This window comes from Aphelocoma coerulescens, chromosome 13 (genome assembly GCF_041296385.1).
Source record: "Aphelocoma coerulescens isolate FSJ_1873_10779 chromosome 13, UR_Acoe_1.0, whole genome shotgun sequence".
Lineage (NCBI taxonomy): Eukaryota > Metazoa > Chordata > Aves > Passeriformes > Corvidae > Aphelocoma > Aphelocoma coerulescens.
The window spans coordinates 2,865,832-2,879,675 of record NC_091027.1 but is presented as its reverse complement, the minus strand read 5'-3'; the positions used below and the strand labels follow the sequence as shown (position 1 = coordinate 2,879,675).

At 50.7% G+C, this 13,844-nt stretch overlaps 1 protein-coding gene across 2 annotated transcripts in view; it reads right to left on the bottom strand.

The window, feature by feature from the left end:
• Positions 1–10,419: 10,419 nt before the first annotated feature.
• Positions 10,420–13,844, bottom strand: part of NSG2 (neuronal vesicle trafficking associated 2) — a 40,721-nt gene continuing 37,296 nt past the window's right edge. For both annotated transcript variants that reach the window (XM_069029152.1, XM_069029151.1), the window contains exon 5: positions 10,420–12,262. In XM_069029152.1, coding sequence (XP_068885253.1) covers positions 12,071–12,262 — 192 coding nt within the window. In that variant the 3' untranslated portion in view covers positions 10,420–12,070. The remainder of the gene's footprint in view (positions 12,263–13,844) is intronic.

Genomic DNA, 13,844 nt, shown 5'->3' with positions numbered 1-13,844 from the left:
TCCCACAAATGCTGGGGCTGCACATCCTGGTTTGCCTTGGTAAAGAGGAGGAAGAGGAGGCTCCATAAACTGGGAATTGTCACAACTCAGCTTGAGAGTCCCTGCAGCAAACAGAGCAAGGTCAGAGGAATTGTGTCATTTCAGGCCTCATCAACGATCCTTTAAGTGCATTTCCCCTCTGGAGTGCCAGAGGTTTAACCTTGAACAGCAATGCAATTAATATGGGATCCAAGCGTTTGTTCTGCTACCTTGTGTTGGTATTTTCACAAAATGCAGGTGCTGAGAGCAGAGAATAAAAGACTTTAATGAACGGGAGGAATGATTGCTCTTTATTCTAAACCTCTCTAAGTTAAATCATTTCCTTTCAGTTTTCTTAGCTCCCGAGAAGGAAAATTGCTGAAAATGGACAAAAGTATTAAAGAGAGTTATAGCTGGCACAAAGGGACCTTGGAGGGCAGGAGTGATGGGGCTGTGTTAGGAAAACAGATCTGAGTGCAGCCTGCTTTGGGTTTACATGATGATTTGCAAAAGCTGCAGGTGACTGTGGGAATGCAGACAGGGGAAAAAATCAATGGTGTGAATTATTAAAAACCAGAGGGCCAGTTCCTCCATTAATATGCATTCACTTGGTCCTCAGCATTGCTGGGATACACAGAGAGCTACAAGGGGCTTTAGCAAGACAGTTCTGAAGGGAGAGACAAAGAATGAGAGCAAAAAAAAACCTCATTATAATTTGGGATGAGCAAGGAATTCGTTAGCTGGGAGTAAATCATCCTTACTCTTACAACAAGCTGAAAATTTCCTTCAGCCACTCTGCTTCATCACATACTTTGTGTGTGGCACCAAAACCAATCTGAAAAATGTTTTAGGAAACTAAAAATAAATCCTTTGTGCTATTTGCCACTAAACCCTGCAGCAAGTCAAAGAAAAGCATCTGAAACACCTGAAATTACTTAAAAACTGTTGTTCTATAGGTGAAAATCAGCCAGGAAGAAATCTGGGGGGTTTCAGTCAATGGAGGATTTTCTGCTGATCTCAACACATCCAAGAGGTGGAATGTCCCCGGGTGGGGACCTGGCAGGGTGGCAGGGGAAGGGGAGCTCCTCAGGAAGCTGAGACTGTCCCCTTCCCACCGGTGTGGAGACACTGGGATGCTCTGTGCAAAGAGTTCAGCTCCCCCTTGGCATCAGCGCTGATTGTGGCTGCTCAGGACCTGAAAACTGTGTCCTTCCAGGACCTGAAGGGAGCCCACAGGAAAGATGGAGAGAGACTTTACAAGGGCCTGGAGTGCCAGGAGAAGGGGGAATGGCTTCAGACTGGCAGAAGGTAGGATTAGATTGGATATTAGGAGGAAGTTTTTTGGTGTGAGGGAGATGAGACCCTGGCACAGGGTGCCCAGAGAAGCTGTGCCTGCCCCTGGATTCCTGGAAGTGCCCAAGGCCAGGTTGGATGGGGTTTGGAGCAGCCTGGGACAGTGGAAGGTGTCCCTGGACGGTGGCACTGGATGGGCTTTAAGGTCCCTTCCAGCCCAAACCATCCCGGGAGTCTCTGAAATGACGGCATTTGCAGAAAGGGGCACTCCTGCCCCACAGGCACCCAAAGGGGAGGGACTGGTCCCTGTTTGCCATAAAACTCTTGATGGGCTTCACCTCCAAACACAGGGAACTCCCCAGGAGCTGCCAGGTTGGGCTCAGATCAGAAAACAGCACTGAGCACTGCTGGAGGGTGCAAGGACTGTCCCCAAAAACCCCTGGGCAGCAGCACTGCCCTGCCCTCCCCGTGCCTCAGCCACCCCCACCCTTGGGCTGCAGAGGGGTTTGGAGCTGGGATTAGTTTGGGATGAGCTGGGATTAGTTTGGGACGCGTTTGGCACCCTCTGCATGCAGGGGGATCAGACAGGAACATCCTCCTTTTCCTCCTCAGAGCCATTTGTCACCAGGTGCCCCCAGCCAGGCCAGGAGCTGCTCCTGTTTATAGGACAGGCTCATTACATTGGTAATTAATTCGACAGTGCCTCCGTGTCTGCTCTTATCTGCGAGGAGCACACAGGCCGAGCAGGGAGCCATTAACACATCTCTGTCTTAGGGCAGCAACAAAAGCTCCCCTTTGAGGTGAGGTTCCCTCACCTCCTGCCAGCCAGACTTCACAGGCAGTGTGAAATTATGGGGGTTAAATGGGATTTTTTTTTCAATTCTGGAGCCAAGCCTTGTTCTTGTAGCTGGTGCTGGCGTTCCCAGTGCAAGTGGGTGAGATCCTGGGATGAAAGATAAGTGAGGAATCCCTCTCCTTCAGCTTCTTGCTGTGAGCAGCCCTCAGAACTAAAGGGATGCACCTGGCAGCCTGGGGTTAAATGGGGATGGAAATGGTCATTTCATGTCTCACAAATATTAAAAAAATAAGTGAAAACTAAGAAAATCCAGCCTCAGGTGAGAGCATTCAGCAGGATACCCCTGGTCTTCTCCAGGGAAAGGACAGCAAGGCTGGGCCTGGTTTTAGGAAAACCCCTGGTGGGACACCCAACCTCCCTCCAGGGCAGTTAACCCTGAGGGCAGGAGGGTTTGGATTAGGCACAGACGCTGAGTTTGTGTTTTCTCATTCCCACAGGTCTGAAGTGGCCAGAAGGGACTGAGACTGAAATTCCTTCTATTCCTTCTATTCCTTGGGCTGTTTTAAACTCCTGATCCCGGGAGAGGAGAAGGAACAGACTTACAAAACAAGGGGAAGGCAGAAGTGATTTCTGTCGGAGCAAATGGAACCGTGCAGCAGCAGGGGAGGAAAATAAACTGGAAAGGAAAAAAAAAAGGAAGAAAATAAGCCAAAACAGACGGAACATTTATTCTCAATTCCAGCGTTCTTCTTTCCAGCAGAAGCTGAATTGAGTGGTCTTCCAACAGCCCAAAGAAATAGAATTCAAAATGAAATTTTCTATCCCCTGCTGGCACCCTGTGGAGGCGACTGCTGTGGCTGGAGGGGCTGTGCCAGCCACCCTCTCCTGCTCCTGCTCCCACCAGCCCTTCCAAAGGCTCTTTCAGCCCCTGGGAGCCACAATCCCTCTGGAATCACGAGCCTCGACCTTTCCCTTTAACCTCGAGGTGTGTTTCTTTATCAGGAACGACGGTGGCATCAGGCTGCTTTCCTAAAACCGGGTTTATTTCTCTCAGCAGGCAATTCCCCAGCGAAATCTGCATCCCAGGCACTCAGGGATGCCAGACCAGCAGCCTTCCCACGCCACATCCCTCCCTCCCATCCCTGTGCCCAATTACAGGCCCTGACAGTAATTAGGTTGTCTCTTGTAGTCCCTGCTCAAGTGATTACAGCAAGATCCTCCCTCCTGTGAGCGGTGGAATGACCCTCGGCAGATGCAGATGGAAGCACCCTCTGCGTGCTTTGAGGGTTTATTGGCACTGTCCAGTTTTAAATGGGCACCAAAGCTCAAGCCCGTGTCACTCACTGTCCCCACGGCGGGACCCTCCTGGCCCTGCTCGGAGCAGCAGAGGGAAAGTGCCACTGAGGGGGAAAAAAAAAAAGAAGAAAAGGGGGAAAAAACCCACCAAAAATGAGCACATCATCATTTAAATGTCTGTAATCCCAGCGGAGCCAGCAAATCTGACTCAGAGCAAAAGCTGTGGGGTCACCAGCGTTCCGGGTGCCTCGCTCACAGATCGACACCTTTGGGTCCCATTTCAGGATTTGTGAACTCGTGCCGGGTTAAGGACAGGGAGAACCTCTTCCTAAAGGCAGAATCACAGCAGAGACGGCGCTGAATCCAAAGCTGGGGTTAAATGCCCACACAGGAGACCCAAATGTGTGACTGGGTCCGTGCCCTGATCCCTGTGCTGAGGTGACTCCGGGCTGTGCCAGCCTCGCTGCTGGGTGGAATTCCAGAGGCATTCATTCCATGGGCTGTGCTCCCGGGAGCCTCACACATCTCACCTGGAATTCCCGAACCCACCCATCCAGGTTGCCCAGTTTAACTTCTCAGCCTCAAGGGCACAGAAAGCAGAGCCCAGACAGCTCCCAAATAAAGGGAAGGGGGTGGGTGGGACAGAATTTCTTGCATTATGTCTTTAATAATCGTTAGATTTCTTCTTGACTGGGGATTTTCTGATCCTTCTCCTCCATGGGTAGCTCTGGGCACAGTGGCTGCTCCCAAATTCCACATCCAGGCAGGGCTGCCCTTCTCTGTAATCCCTGCTCAGGCTGTGCTGACCATTGCCCTGCGATGTGAAGCTGTGAACACCACCCTGGTTGTTCTCCAGTCCCATTCCTTCTTCTTCCATCCAATAAACCTCCCCCCTACCTCCACTCTCCTGCATTTTTCTGTCTCATATCAATTTCAAAGGGTTCCCCCAGGTACAATTTCATTACCTGTGGCAGAACTGAGGCAGATTTAACCACAGATTCCCAGGACAGCCTTTCCTCCCCCATGGAGCTGTGGGGTTTGTTCATGGATCTCCCTGAGGGGCTGGTTGTGGTGGGGTTGGAGATGGAGTTAGGAAATCCACGAGTCTGAGCATTCCAGAGCCTTTTCTCAAAGATGTGCACACTTCAAAGGGAGGGAGAAAGGGAAGGAGGGGAAATTATTGAATCAGGCTGTTAAACGCAGTGCTGCAGCTCAGCCCTGGTTGGTGATGCAGGAGGGACTGTCCAGCCCCACACGTTTCCACACAAGTCCCAGGATGGAATTTCAGCAATTCCAGACCCTTTCTGTACTGCAGAGACTGGCAATGAGGATTTCCCAATGCTCTGAGCAACCCATGGCTCATTCACTTGCCTTGGACAGAAAGGATTAAATAACCCAGGGAACAACTGGGAAGGGAACAGGGACTGGAAATGCAGAGGATGTGCTGAGTTGGGAGGTGAAAAGCTGCCATTCCCCTCAAATAATTGTGTTCTGTGCATTTTAATCAGGTGCAGTATTGGCTGTGCTGGCAGGGTGATGACCAAGGGAAATAGTCCTGGATATTCTGGCAGGTGGGTTAGGGCTGTTTGTCCCTTGAAGTGATAATAACGGGATAGAAAGAGATATATGAATATATTTATACAAAATATATGAATTTTCCCTTCTCAATCCCCTGCCCCATCCCTGGAAGTGTCCAAGGTCAGGGGCTTGGAGCACCCTGGGCTAGTGGAAGGTGTCCCTGCCCATGGCAGGGGGGTGGAATGAGATGATCTTTGGGGTCCCTCCCAACCCAAACCATGCTGGGATTTTGGGATTCTGTTCTTAATATGTGCCCACACAGAAATCAACAGCTTCTCCACCATGTACCTGCCAAAATATCACTGGAAATAAAAGGGCTGAAGAGCCAGGCATCCCTTTTCCACAGGCAGTCATGGCTGTGCTGTGCAGATTGGATGCAGCAGGGAAAAGCAATAAACCTGGAGCTGAGCAAGGCATGGAGTCGATTTTTCTCCCCTTCTTTGTTTATTTAGGTTGAGGAGGTTACAGCGGCATGTCTTAGTTGGGTTTTATTTTAAGGAAAAGCTTCATTGGTATTTTTTTAAGCATGGCCAAGGCACAGAAGGGAGCAGATCGTGGGGTGGGCTGCAGGGAAGGGTGAGAACGTGCCCAGATTAATGCAATTTGTGTGAGCCAGAGACTTTAACATCTTAATTACTCATCTGAAGGTCTCAGTGATTATGCCAATTGATCAAATCCACCAGAAAAATGCCTTCTCAAGGGATGACATGGAGCAAGGAGGGAATGCTGCATCTTTAAACATGAAGTGACTGCAGCCCCTCGGTGAACTGAGCCTGAGTCAGCTCAGCTGAGCTGGAGCCCCGCGGGACCCCTCTGCTGCTGACAGAGCCTTTTCCTCTGCAGAAATCCTAAACCCACTTCTCTCCCTCCGCTGGGCTCCGCCAGACCTTCAGCCCGAGGATGAGATGGGGGAAAATGGGTCCTCTGGAATTACTCAAGGCACCTAAAAATCTGCTCAAACGAGTTTGTGCCGCCTGAAGCCAGCTCGGAGCCTTCGGCACCAGACAGCCGAGGCTGCGTTTGAATCCTTGTCCCCAAATCACTGCTCAGATTCCCTACGGATCCACTCCCATGGCAGGGATAAGGAACAGCCCTGGCACCCCCAGGGCCGGGTCACCATCATCAGCTGGGGGGATGTGGCTCATTTACACCCCTGTGTGGGTGAGGCAGCTGGAATTTGCTCAAGGTCAAAGGGAAAAGTGTTGGAAATGTTGGTGCTTCAAATGTTCCTGGGAAAATAAAAGTTCAGCTTCCGCTTTGTGTATGAATTTATGAAAACATATCTGAAAGAGATGGTGGGGTTTTTTTCTCACTGTTTAGGTACTTTCATTCCTACTGCCATCATTTCAAAATCCCCTTCACCTTTATTCTCTTTCTTCCCTCAGCGTTTATTCTTGTAAATTCCCAAAGATTCTTCAGCTCTACCACAAAAATCCTATTTTTAGCTGGATAAATCTTATTCCTCCCCCCTGCAACAATTCCTTTTTTTTTTTTTTATTGATGGTAGGCAGAAGTTGTTTTTCCAGCGAGCCAAAACTCCATAATTCACCCAGTAATTCTGCTGGCTGCTGTAAAAGTAGCCCCACCTTCCCAGTGGATTGAGCTGTCTTGCACACCAGCCCAGCCACTCCGGACTGCTGCCAAATGCTATATTTACATTTCCAAACTAAAATCTGTTTCTAATACATTTTTATGGGGAGTTTTGACCCTTTATATTTATTGTTAATGAGCTTTCATCTCTATAATAGCCTTTCATCCCAAAGGATCCTGAAGAGTAATTGTAATAACCTGGCATACAAAATATACACAGAAATCAATTTACCCACCACTGAAATGTGGCCACGGCTGGAGGGGCTGGCAGGGAGGCATCAGCAGAGCCCCGAGCTGCTGCTGCCCCCCAAGTGACAGGGACAGCTCCTGGCCTGGGCTGGCTCTGCTCCAGGTGAGCTGGAGGCACCCCCAGCCCTGCAGAGCAGAGGGTGGAGAAGGAATCTGGTGACTGCAAGGCTTGGGAGCTTGGATTTTGGGGCTCCAAGGCCATGGGGAGGCACACAGTGGCCCAGCAGGGACATGGCACTGGTGGAACCCCAGCTCCAGCCCCAGCAGGGACTGGGATCTGCTGGAATTGCTGCTGGCATCGCCCCATTTGCCTCAGCAAATCCTCCCTCTGCACTGCGCTGCCCCTGGAGCAGCCCTGTGCCATGGGGCTGCGGGCTCCAGGGCTCGCTGTGACCTCACAGCCCCAGCAGGGTGGCTCTTGGTAGCCCCTGGCAGTGTGAGGGGCTGATTCTGGCCACTTGTGCTGGAGGATGCTGTCCTTCCAGAGTGTGAGGATGGAGGGACGGGGCAGTGAGGGATAATGCCACCATCTCTCACTGAGTGCACGGCAGCCCCCACGGGCGCTTTGTCCAAACCTGCTCGTGTGGGCTCAGTATTTTCTTAGGGGCTGTTGTTTGCAGGTTCCCACTCCTGCTCCCCCCAGGGGGGCCCACACTCTGTGTCAGAGCAGGGGAAGCCCCAGGGCTGCTGGGTCTGACCTGTGCAGAGCCCCGGGTGGAGGCAGATCCAGCACGTGGATCCTGCCTGGCAGTGGGATCAGGATCAGGAGAGCCCATCGGGGCAGGGCAGGGCACTGGCTGGTGGAACCTGCTGCTAAGAGGCTTTTCCATGTCCTCTCGCTCTGCTTTTCCCCATCACCATCTGCCCGCTGCAGCACAAATCCTGCACTAATCCTGCCCAGCCTCCCCCAGCGACAGCGGCTCAGCCAGAGCGGAGCTGCACTTCCCACCTTCCTGAGCTTCCCATGGATTATTTTCCATGAGGAAGCAACCCACAGCCTCTCAAATGGCTTGTCACCCACCCTCCCCAGTGAAGGAACATTTTAAATCAAAAGGATTTTAACCTCTTTTGCCCCTCAAAGGGCACCAGTGCAGGCGAGAAGGGGAACTGAGTGCCAGAGACCCCAACCCTGCTGGGCACTCCCCCAGTGGGATCCCTGCAGTGCCCCTGCCACTGCTGGCATTTTAAAAAACAAAGGCCAAAAGGGATGGAAGGAAGGAGCCTTTCCTTCCCCCATCTCCTCCCGTAAGTCATTTTCCCTGGCCTATTTTACAGGAACTGAAAATCTATTAGAGGAATGGCTTAATCCGGTTTGACTGTAATAATTAGGGTGCTTTAAAAACCCCTGACTAATCGTATAAAATGTGATTGTGGACAGCTCAGTGCACGACCCTTACACTTATCACTGGAGGTATTATTACAAACCAGAAACAGCTGGCAAGCACGGGGGAAGATGAAGGGAATAAAATATCACATGCAAAGGGACAGGGACTGTTCCTTCTCTGATCTCAGGGCAGCGCCTTGAGGTGTCTTTGGGATCCAAAGCACAAAGTCACCTCCCAGACCCCAGACAGACACAGCTGTTTTTGCCACTGTGCCCTGCCAGCCCTGTGGGCACCTCTTTTCCTTGCCCTGGTTTTGCAGGCAGTCCAAGAGGATTGGAGTCAGTGCTGGAGCGAGTCTCCTCAGGGCACTGCAGATGCTGGGAGAGGTTTTTCCAAAACAAGGCAGTGTGGATCAGGCAAGGAGGATGCAGCGGTTCAGGGTCATTGGGTTACAGCAGAAAAGCAACTCTGGTTCCACGCCTTGGCTGGTGCCAATCTCCTTTTCTCTCGCTCTCTGTATTTCTCAAGCTCCAGCAGCCAGAGTTTCTTCCTTCTCTTCCTGGGGCTGAGCACAGCTGAGTTCCTACCACGGCATCACCACACCTTTGGTGAATTTTTTTTCCCCACCTGTTCTGCCCAGGGTTGCTGCCTGTTCAGGATGCCCTGGTCCCTGCCAGCTGAGCTCGTTCCTGTGCTGGCACTTCTCCTTCCACCCTTCCCACCACCCCAGCAGGGCAGACAAACAGCCCAGGCACCCATCCCTGCAGGACTGACAACTCTGCCAGGCCCAGGGACCCACAAGGGAATTTTGGTGGGGAGTTCAAACTCTGCTATAAGGGAGAAGATCGCCCAAAGAGATTCCTGCTGCAGTAGGGTCAGGCACAGAGGAGGTTGGAGCTGATGGACTTGGCCACCACAGAAATGCTGGGAGTGGCACAGGGAAGGCTCTTGTTCCTCAGACCACCCAGGGCTGAGCCCTCACCCTCACCCAGACACAGCTCACAAAAACACCACTCTCCAGAGCCCCTTGAGAGCTTCAGGCTGCAGAGAGCTGACAGCCCTGATGAGCCTGGGCTATCACCACCACGCTCCTTAATCAGAGCTGAAAACTCATGATCAACCTTGAAGGAGGCTTCTGAAGACTGAAATAATAAGATGATGCACTACAATTCCAATTTTCTCCCTGTTCCTGTGATTAAAATACGTGGCTGAATCTTGGAAGCTCAACGGCAGAAGCTGTAATAACAATATTCACATGGAACTTGCAGCAAGAGTTGAGTTGTTTGATTTCTTTTGCTTTCCCCCTGAGTCTTTCTTGGGGTTGTTTTTCATTCTGCTCTATACAGATTTTGATCTTTTCCTTATTAAATAGGAATGGTTATCCCCACTGGTTCACTTATCTAGTAATAGCTAGAACCCTTTTAATTCAAGTGATTTGATTCCTGGGTTTTTCTGATTCAAATAAACATGCAGGCAGAGTATTACTGGGAAACTGGCAATAGAATTCCACGGTTAAATTATCCTGTGACTCAATCCTGCACAGCACCGGATCCTTTTTAATACATTTCACAAGTACTCAGTGCTGACCTCCGACACCAGAGTGGTTTCTCTCCTGTGGTAGCTCAATTTCACAACTCTGAATACACTTTTTAATTTTTTTTTTTTTTTTTCGGAAGGAAAGCTATCCAAAGGTTCTATAAAATGTTCTTTAGCCTTTGGGAATGAGTCAATTTAATGCTAGGCTATCATTCCATTTCAAAGAGCCGAAGGATTTGAGGCAACACAATCTGCTTTCTGAAGCATGTGAGATGCATACAGTTGTGGGTTTGTTACAATCCAAGGGGCAGAGTTTGGGTACAGAGCTCAACTTTCCCAAAGTTCATCTGTGGCCCTTGGTTTGTCAGCTGGATTTCCCTGCAGAGCTCCTTTGTTTAACCCCCCATTCCAAGGAATGCTTGCACCAGGGAAGGGAGACATTGCTGCCAGGAAAAGTTCCTGAAACCCATTGGTTTTAAAGTGGGAAGAAAGTGAGGTCCATTGTAAAGCCAATAAAAAATGAGCTTGGGTTTAATTACTATTTTCCTACTGGAAATGGGTGAGAACATTGGGAATAAAAGCTGGGCATTAAAAAGGGGGAAAAAAGAAGCTCTGAAAGTGCCTCTTGAAATCCAGAGTCACCTTGGGGCTGGTGCAGGGGTGCAGCACCACACACATCCATCCCTCCACCCCCCAGCCCAGGGCACGAGGCACAAGAAAATCCACAGGAGCCATGGAGACGCTCAGTCACATCGAACTTTATTTTAATCCCGTCAGAAAAGTTCAAGAATTACACCAAAAAATACTTCAGTCTCTGCTACCTACTGACAAAAAATACACCACAAAATTATAAACTGTTCAGTGGTTTTGCTGGAGTTCGGGTTGGTGGAGGGGGTGGTTTGTACATTTTGAGTGAGAAATGAATTTACAGGTGGAGAGGGAAGGGAGGAGAGGGAGTCAGACGATGGCATTTGGCACTACAGTTTTAGCTACACTATACAGTTATTTCTCATGATGCCTGCAGGACTGAGGAGTTCTGCCCTCACACACTGCCCACTGTCTCTGACATGGAGGACAAAACTGCCCAGTGCGAGGGAAGAAGGGGCCAGTTCCTAATTTCCATTCCAGTCTAGCCAAAAATCTGAAAAAGCAGCTCAGTCCAAGGTGAACCTTGCCCTGCCTGTGCACTCTGCTCCTGCTGCTCGGCTCTCCCTGCTCTTGCAGCTCTGAAAAAAGAGAATCCTTGGGGTTTTTCTAAATCCCACCAGCCTGCACTAATCTCAGGTGCCATTTGTGGGGAGAGGATGTGTTACACTGGGCAGGACTGGATTAAGCTTGGGGTCTGCTCTGGGTTTGCAAGCAGAGATTTGATTTGTACATCTCTCTAGAGACCTGGGATGACTGGAAATGCTGAAGGAGCTGAAGCTGAAGGAGGGAAGCAGGAGCATCCCATTTCATGGGAAAATTAGGGGCTGAAAAGTTAGAGGCTCAATACTGTCAGCACTTTGGAGAGGCTCCTCAGATCATAATGGCATTTCTTTGTGTTTTGGTGACCCTCAGGAGAGAGTTTTAAAGGATGAAGCCTCATGGAAACTGCCAAAGCTCATGCAGGGAGTCTGCCAGAAGCAGAAGTAGAGCCCTGAACTCCTGACTCTGAGTCCTGTGCTCAAAAGTTTATTCAAGATTTCACTACAGCAGCCTCTGTCTGCTCCCATCCTGCTCCATCCCCAAACAGGAGCCTGGATTTCAGCCTCAGAGCCTGACCCAGGATCAGCAACACTCTGGTGGCTCCTTAGGAATGCCAGGAACTTTCTGGATTTCCCTGGGGCACCGAGCAGGGTTTGCATTTGGCTGTGAGCATGTTTGGGGCAGGAGGGGATGCTTGTATTTCTCTGTCAGTGAATGGATGACACTGGATTCAATCTGACAGCAAAATATCCCCCCTCTGGCAAACCAAACACCACCACAATGTCTTTGTACTGGGTTCTCTCTACCCCCTCTTGAAAGGATTCCAGCTCTTCCTTCGCTGCGTGTGGAGCCTCTGACACAGCTTTCCAGCACTGACAAAACTTGGTGAGATTCTCTTTGCTGCTTATATCCTCTCTGGCTGTTTACCTAATTTGCTTTTTTTGTTTTTTAATTTATTTTTCTAACAAATAGTTAAGCAATGATTTAAAAATATTTTTACATCGTAAAGGTACAGTCAACATCAAACATGCCTTTGTACAAGAGCTCGACTCGGTTACAAATCAACGAGAACAACGCACGAAAAGAAATATCCATGAAGCTGATCCTGCACTCGGGTTGGATTTCCTCCTGCCCCGCTGGCAGCAGGGCACGCTCAGCAACGCCGTGTTGTCCCCCCGCCCTCCCGCTCCGCCCGTTCCCTTTAATGACCTTCTGTCTTGGCAGCCTTGTTGTCGTGGCTGGCCGAGCCCGAGGGCAGCCAGGGGGACACGGCCCGGGAGCTGGTCTGCTTGGCCATGCTGTAGTGGCTGATGACGGTGTAGAACCTGCCCCGGGAGTTGGAATCCTGTGCCGAGTAGTAGGCGTCCAGCGAGGCGGGGATGCAGCGCTTGTGCTGGGAGGGGAAAGCAAGAGAAGCAGAGTGATGCCATCGGGTTTCACAGGCTCCTGCTCGCCCTCAGATCGCCCCTCGGTGCCCTGGGAATGCACCAAGCCAGGCTTGGCCGTCCAAACCTGTTGCTATTGGCAACCCCGGTGGCAGCGGGTCTGGGGTGGGATGGGAGCAGGGTTGAGGAGCGAGGGTGGGACTGGTTCACTGAGGGTGGGACTGGTTCACTGAGGATGGGACTGGTTCACTGAGGGTGGGACTGGTTCACTGAGGATGGGACTGGTTCACTGAGCAGTGAGGATGGGACTGGTTCACTGAGGGTGGGACTGGTTCACTGAGAAGCGAGGGTGGGACTGGTTCACTGAGGGTGGGACTGGTTCACTGAGGACGGGACTGGTTCACTGAGGGTGGGACTGGTTCACTGAGGGTGGGACTGGTTCACCGAGGAGCGAGGGTGGGACTGGTTCACTGAGAGTGGGACTGGTTCACTGAGGAGTGAGGATGGGACTGGTTCACTGAGAGTGGGACTGGTTCACTGAGAGTGGGACTGGTTCACTGAGGAGTGAGGATGGGAGTGGTTCACTGAGAGTGGGACTGGTTCACTGAGGGTGGGACTGGTTCACTGAGAGTGGGACTGGTTCACTGAGGGTGGGACTGGTTCACTGTGGCACTGACACACGCAGGGAACGGGGCAGGGCTGGGGCCAGGGGCAGGGCTGGCTGAGCAGCTCTGCTCATGTGCTGGGCCAAGGCCAGAATTCATCCCCAGACAGGCAGAGGCAGAAGAAGCTGCTTTGTGCTGCTCTGTTCAGAGTGTTACCCTGACCTGTGGGATGAGCACCCGGCTGGGTATGGCAGCAGGCACAGCCCAATGGGTCAGCTCTTTTCACAAGATCATGTTTGGATTTGATTCTGAAATCCGTGATTCTATGAAGGGACCTCAAAGCCCATCTCATTCCAAGCCCCTGCCATGGGCAGGGACACCTTCCACTAGCCCAGGCTGCTCCAAGCCCCGTCCAACCTGGTGTTGGACAATTCCAGGCATGGGGCAGCCAAAACTTCTCCAGGAAACCTGTGCCAGGGCCTCACTCCCCTCACAGGGAAGAATTTCTTCCCAATATCCCATCTAAACCTGTTCTCTGTCACTTTGAAGCCATTTCCCCTTGTCCTGTCACTCCAGGCCCTTGTAAAGTCTCTCTGCATCTTTCTTGTAGCTCCTTCAGGCACTGGAAGGCCACATTTAAGTCATCCTAAAGCCTTTTCTTTTCCAGTCTGAGCAATCCCAATTCTCCCTCTTTATATAACCTAAGAGAATAATTCACAATGATTAATACACCAACATCTTACTCTATTTTCCAACTCACAGATTATCCCCAGTGAGGACAAGACTCCTGTGAGTTTATGACTTTATTCACAGTCAGAAGTCAGTGAATTATTTTGCAAATTTTTTTTTTTAATCTCAGCAGACCAGGCAAACAGCTCTGTGAATATTCAATATAAAATCACTGGGCAGTGGGGTTTTAGCAATTGTTACACGGTTTTGTTCTTGACAGAGGCTCAAGAGCACCTAGAAGTGAACTACTTGGGCA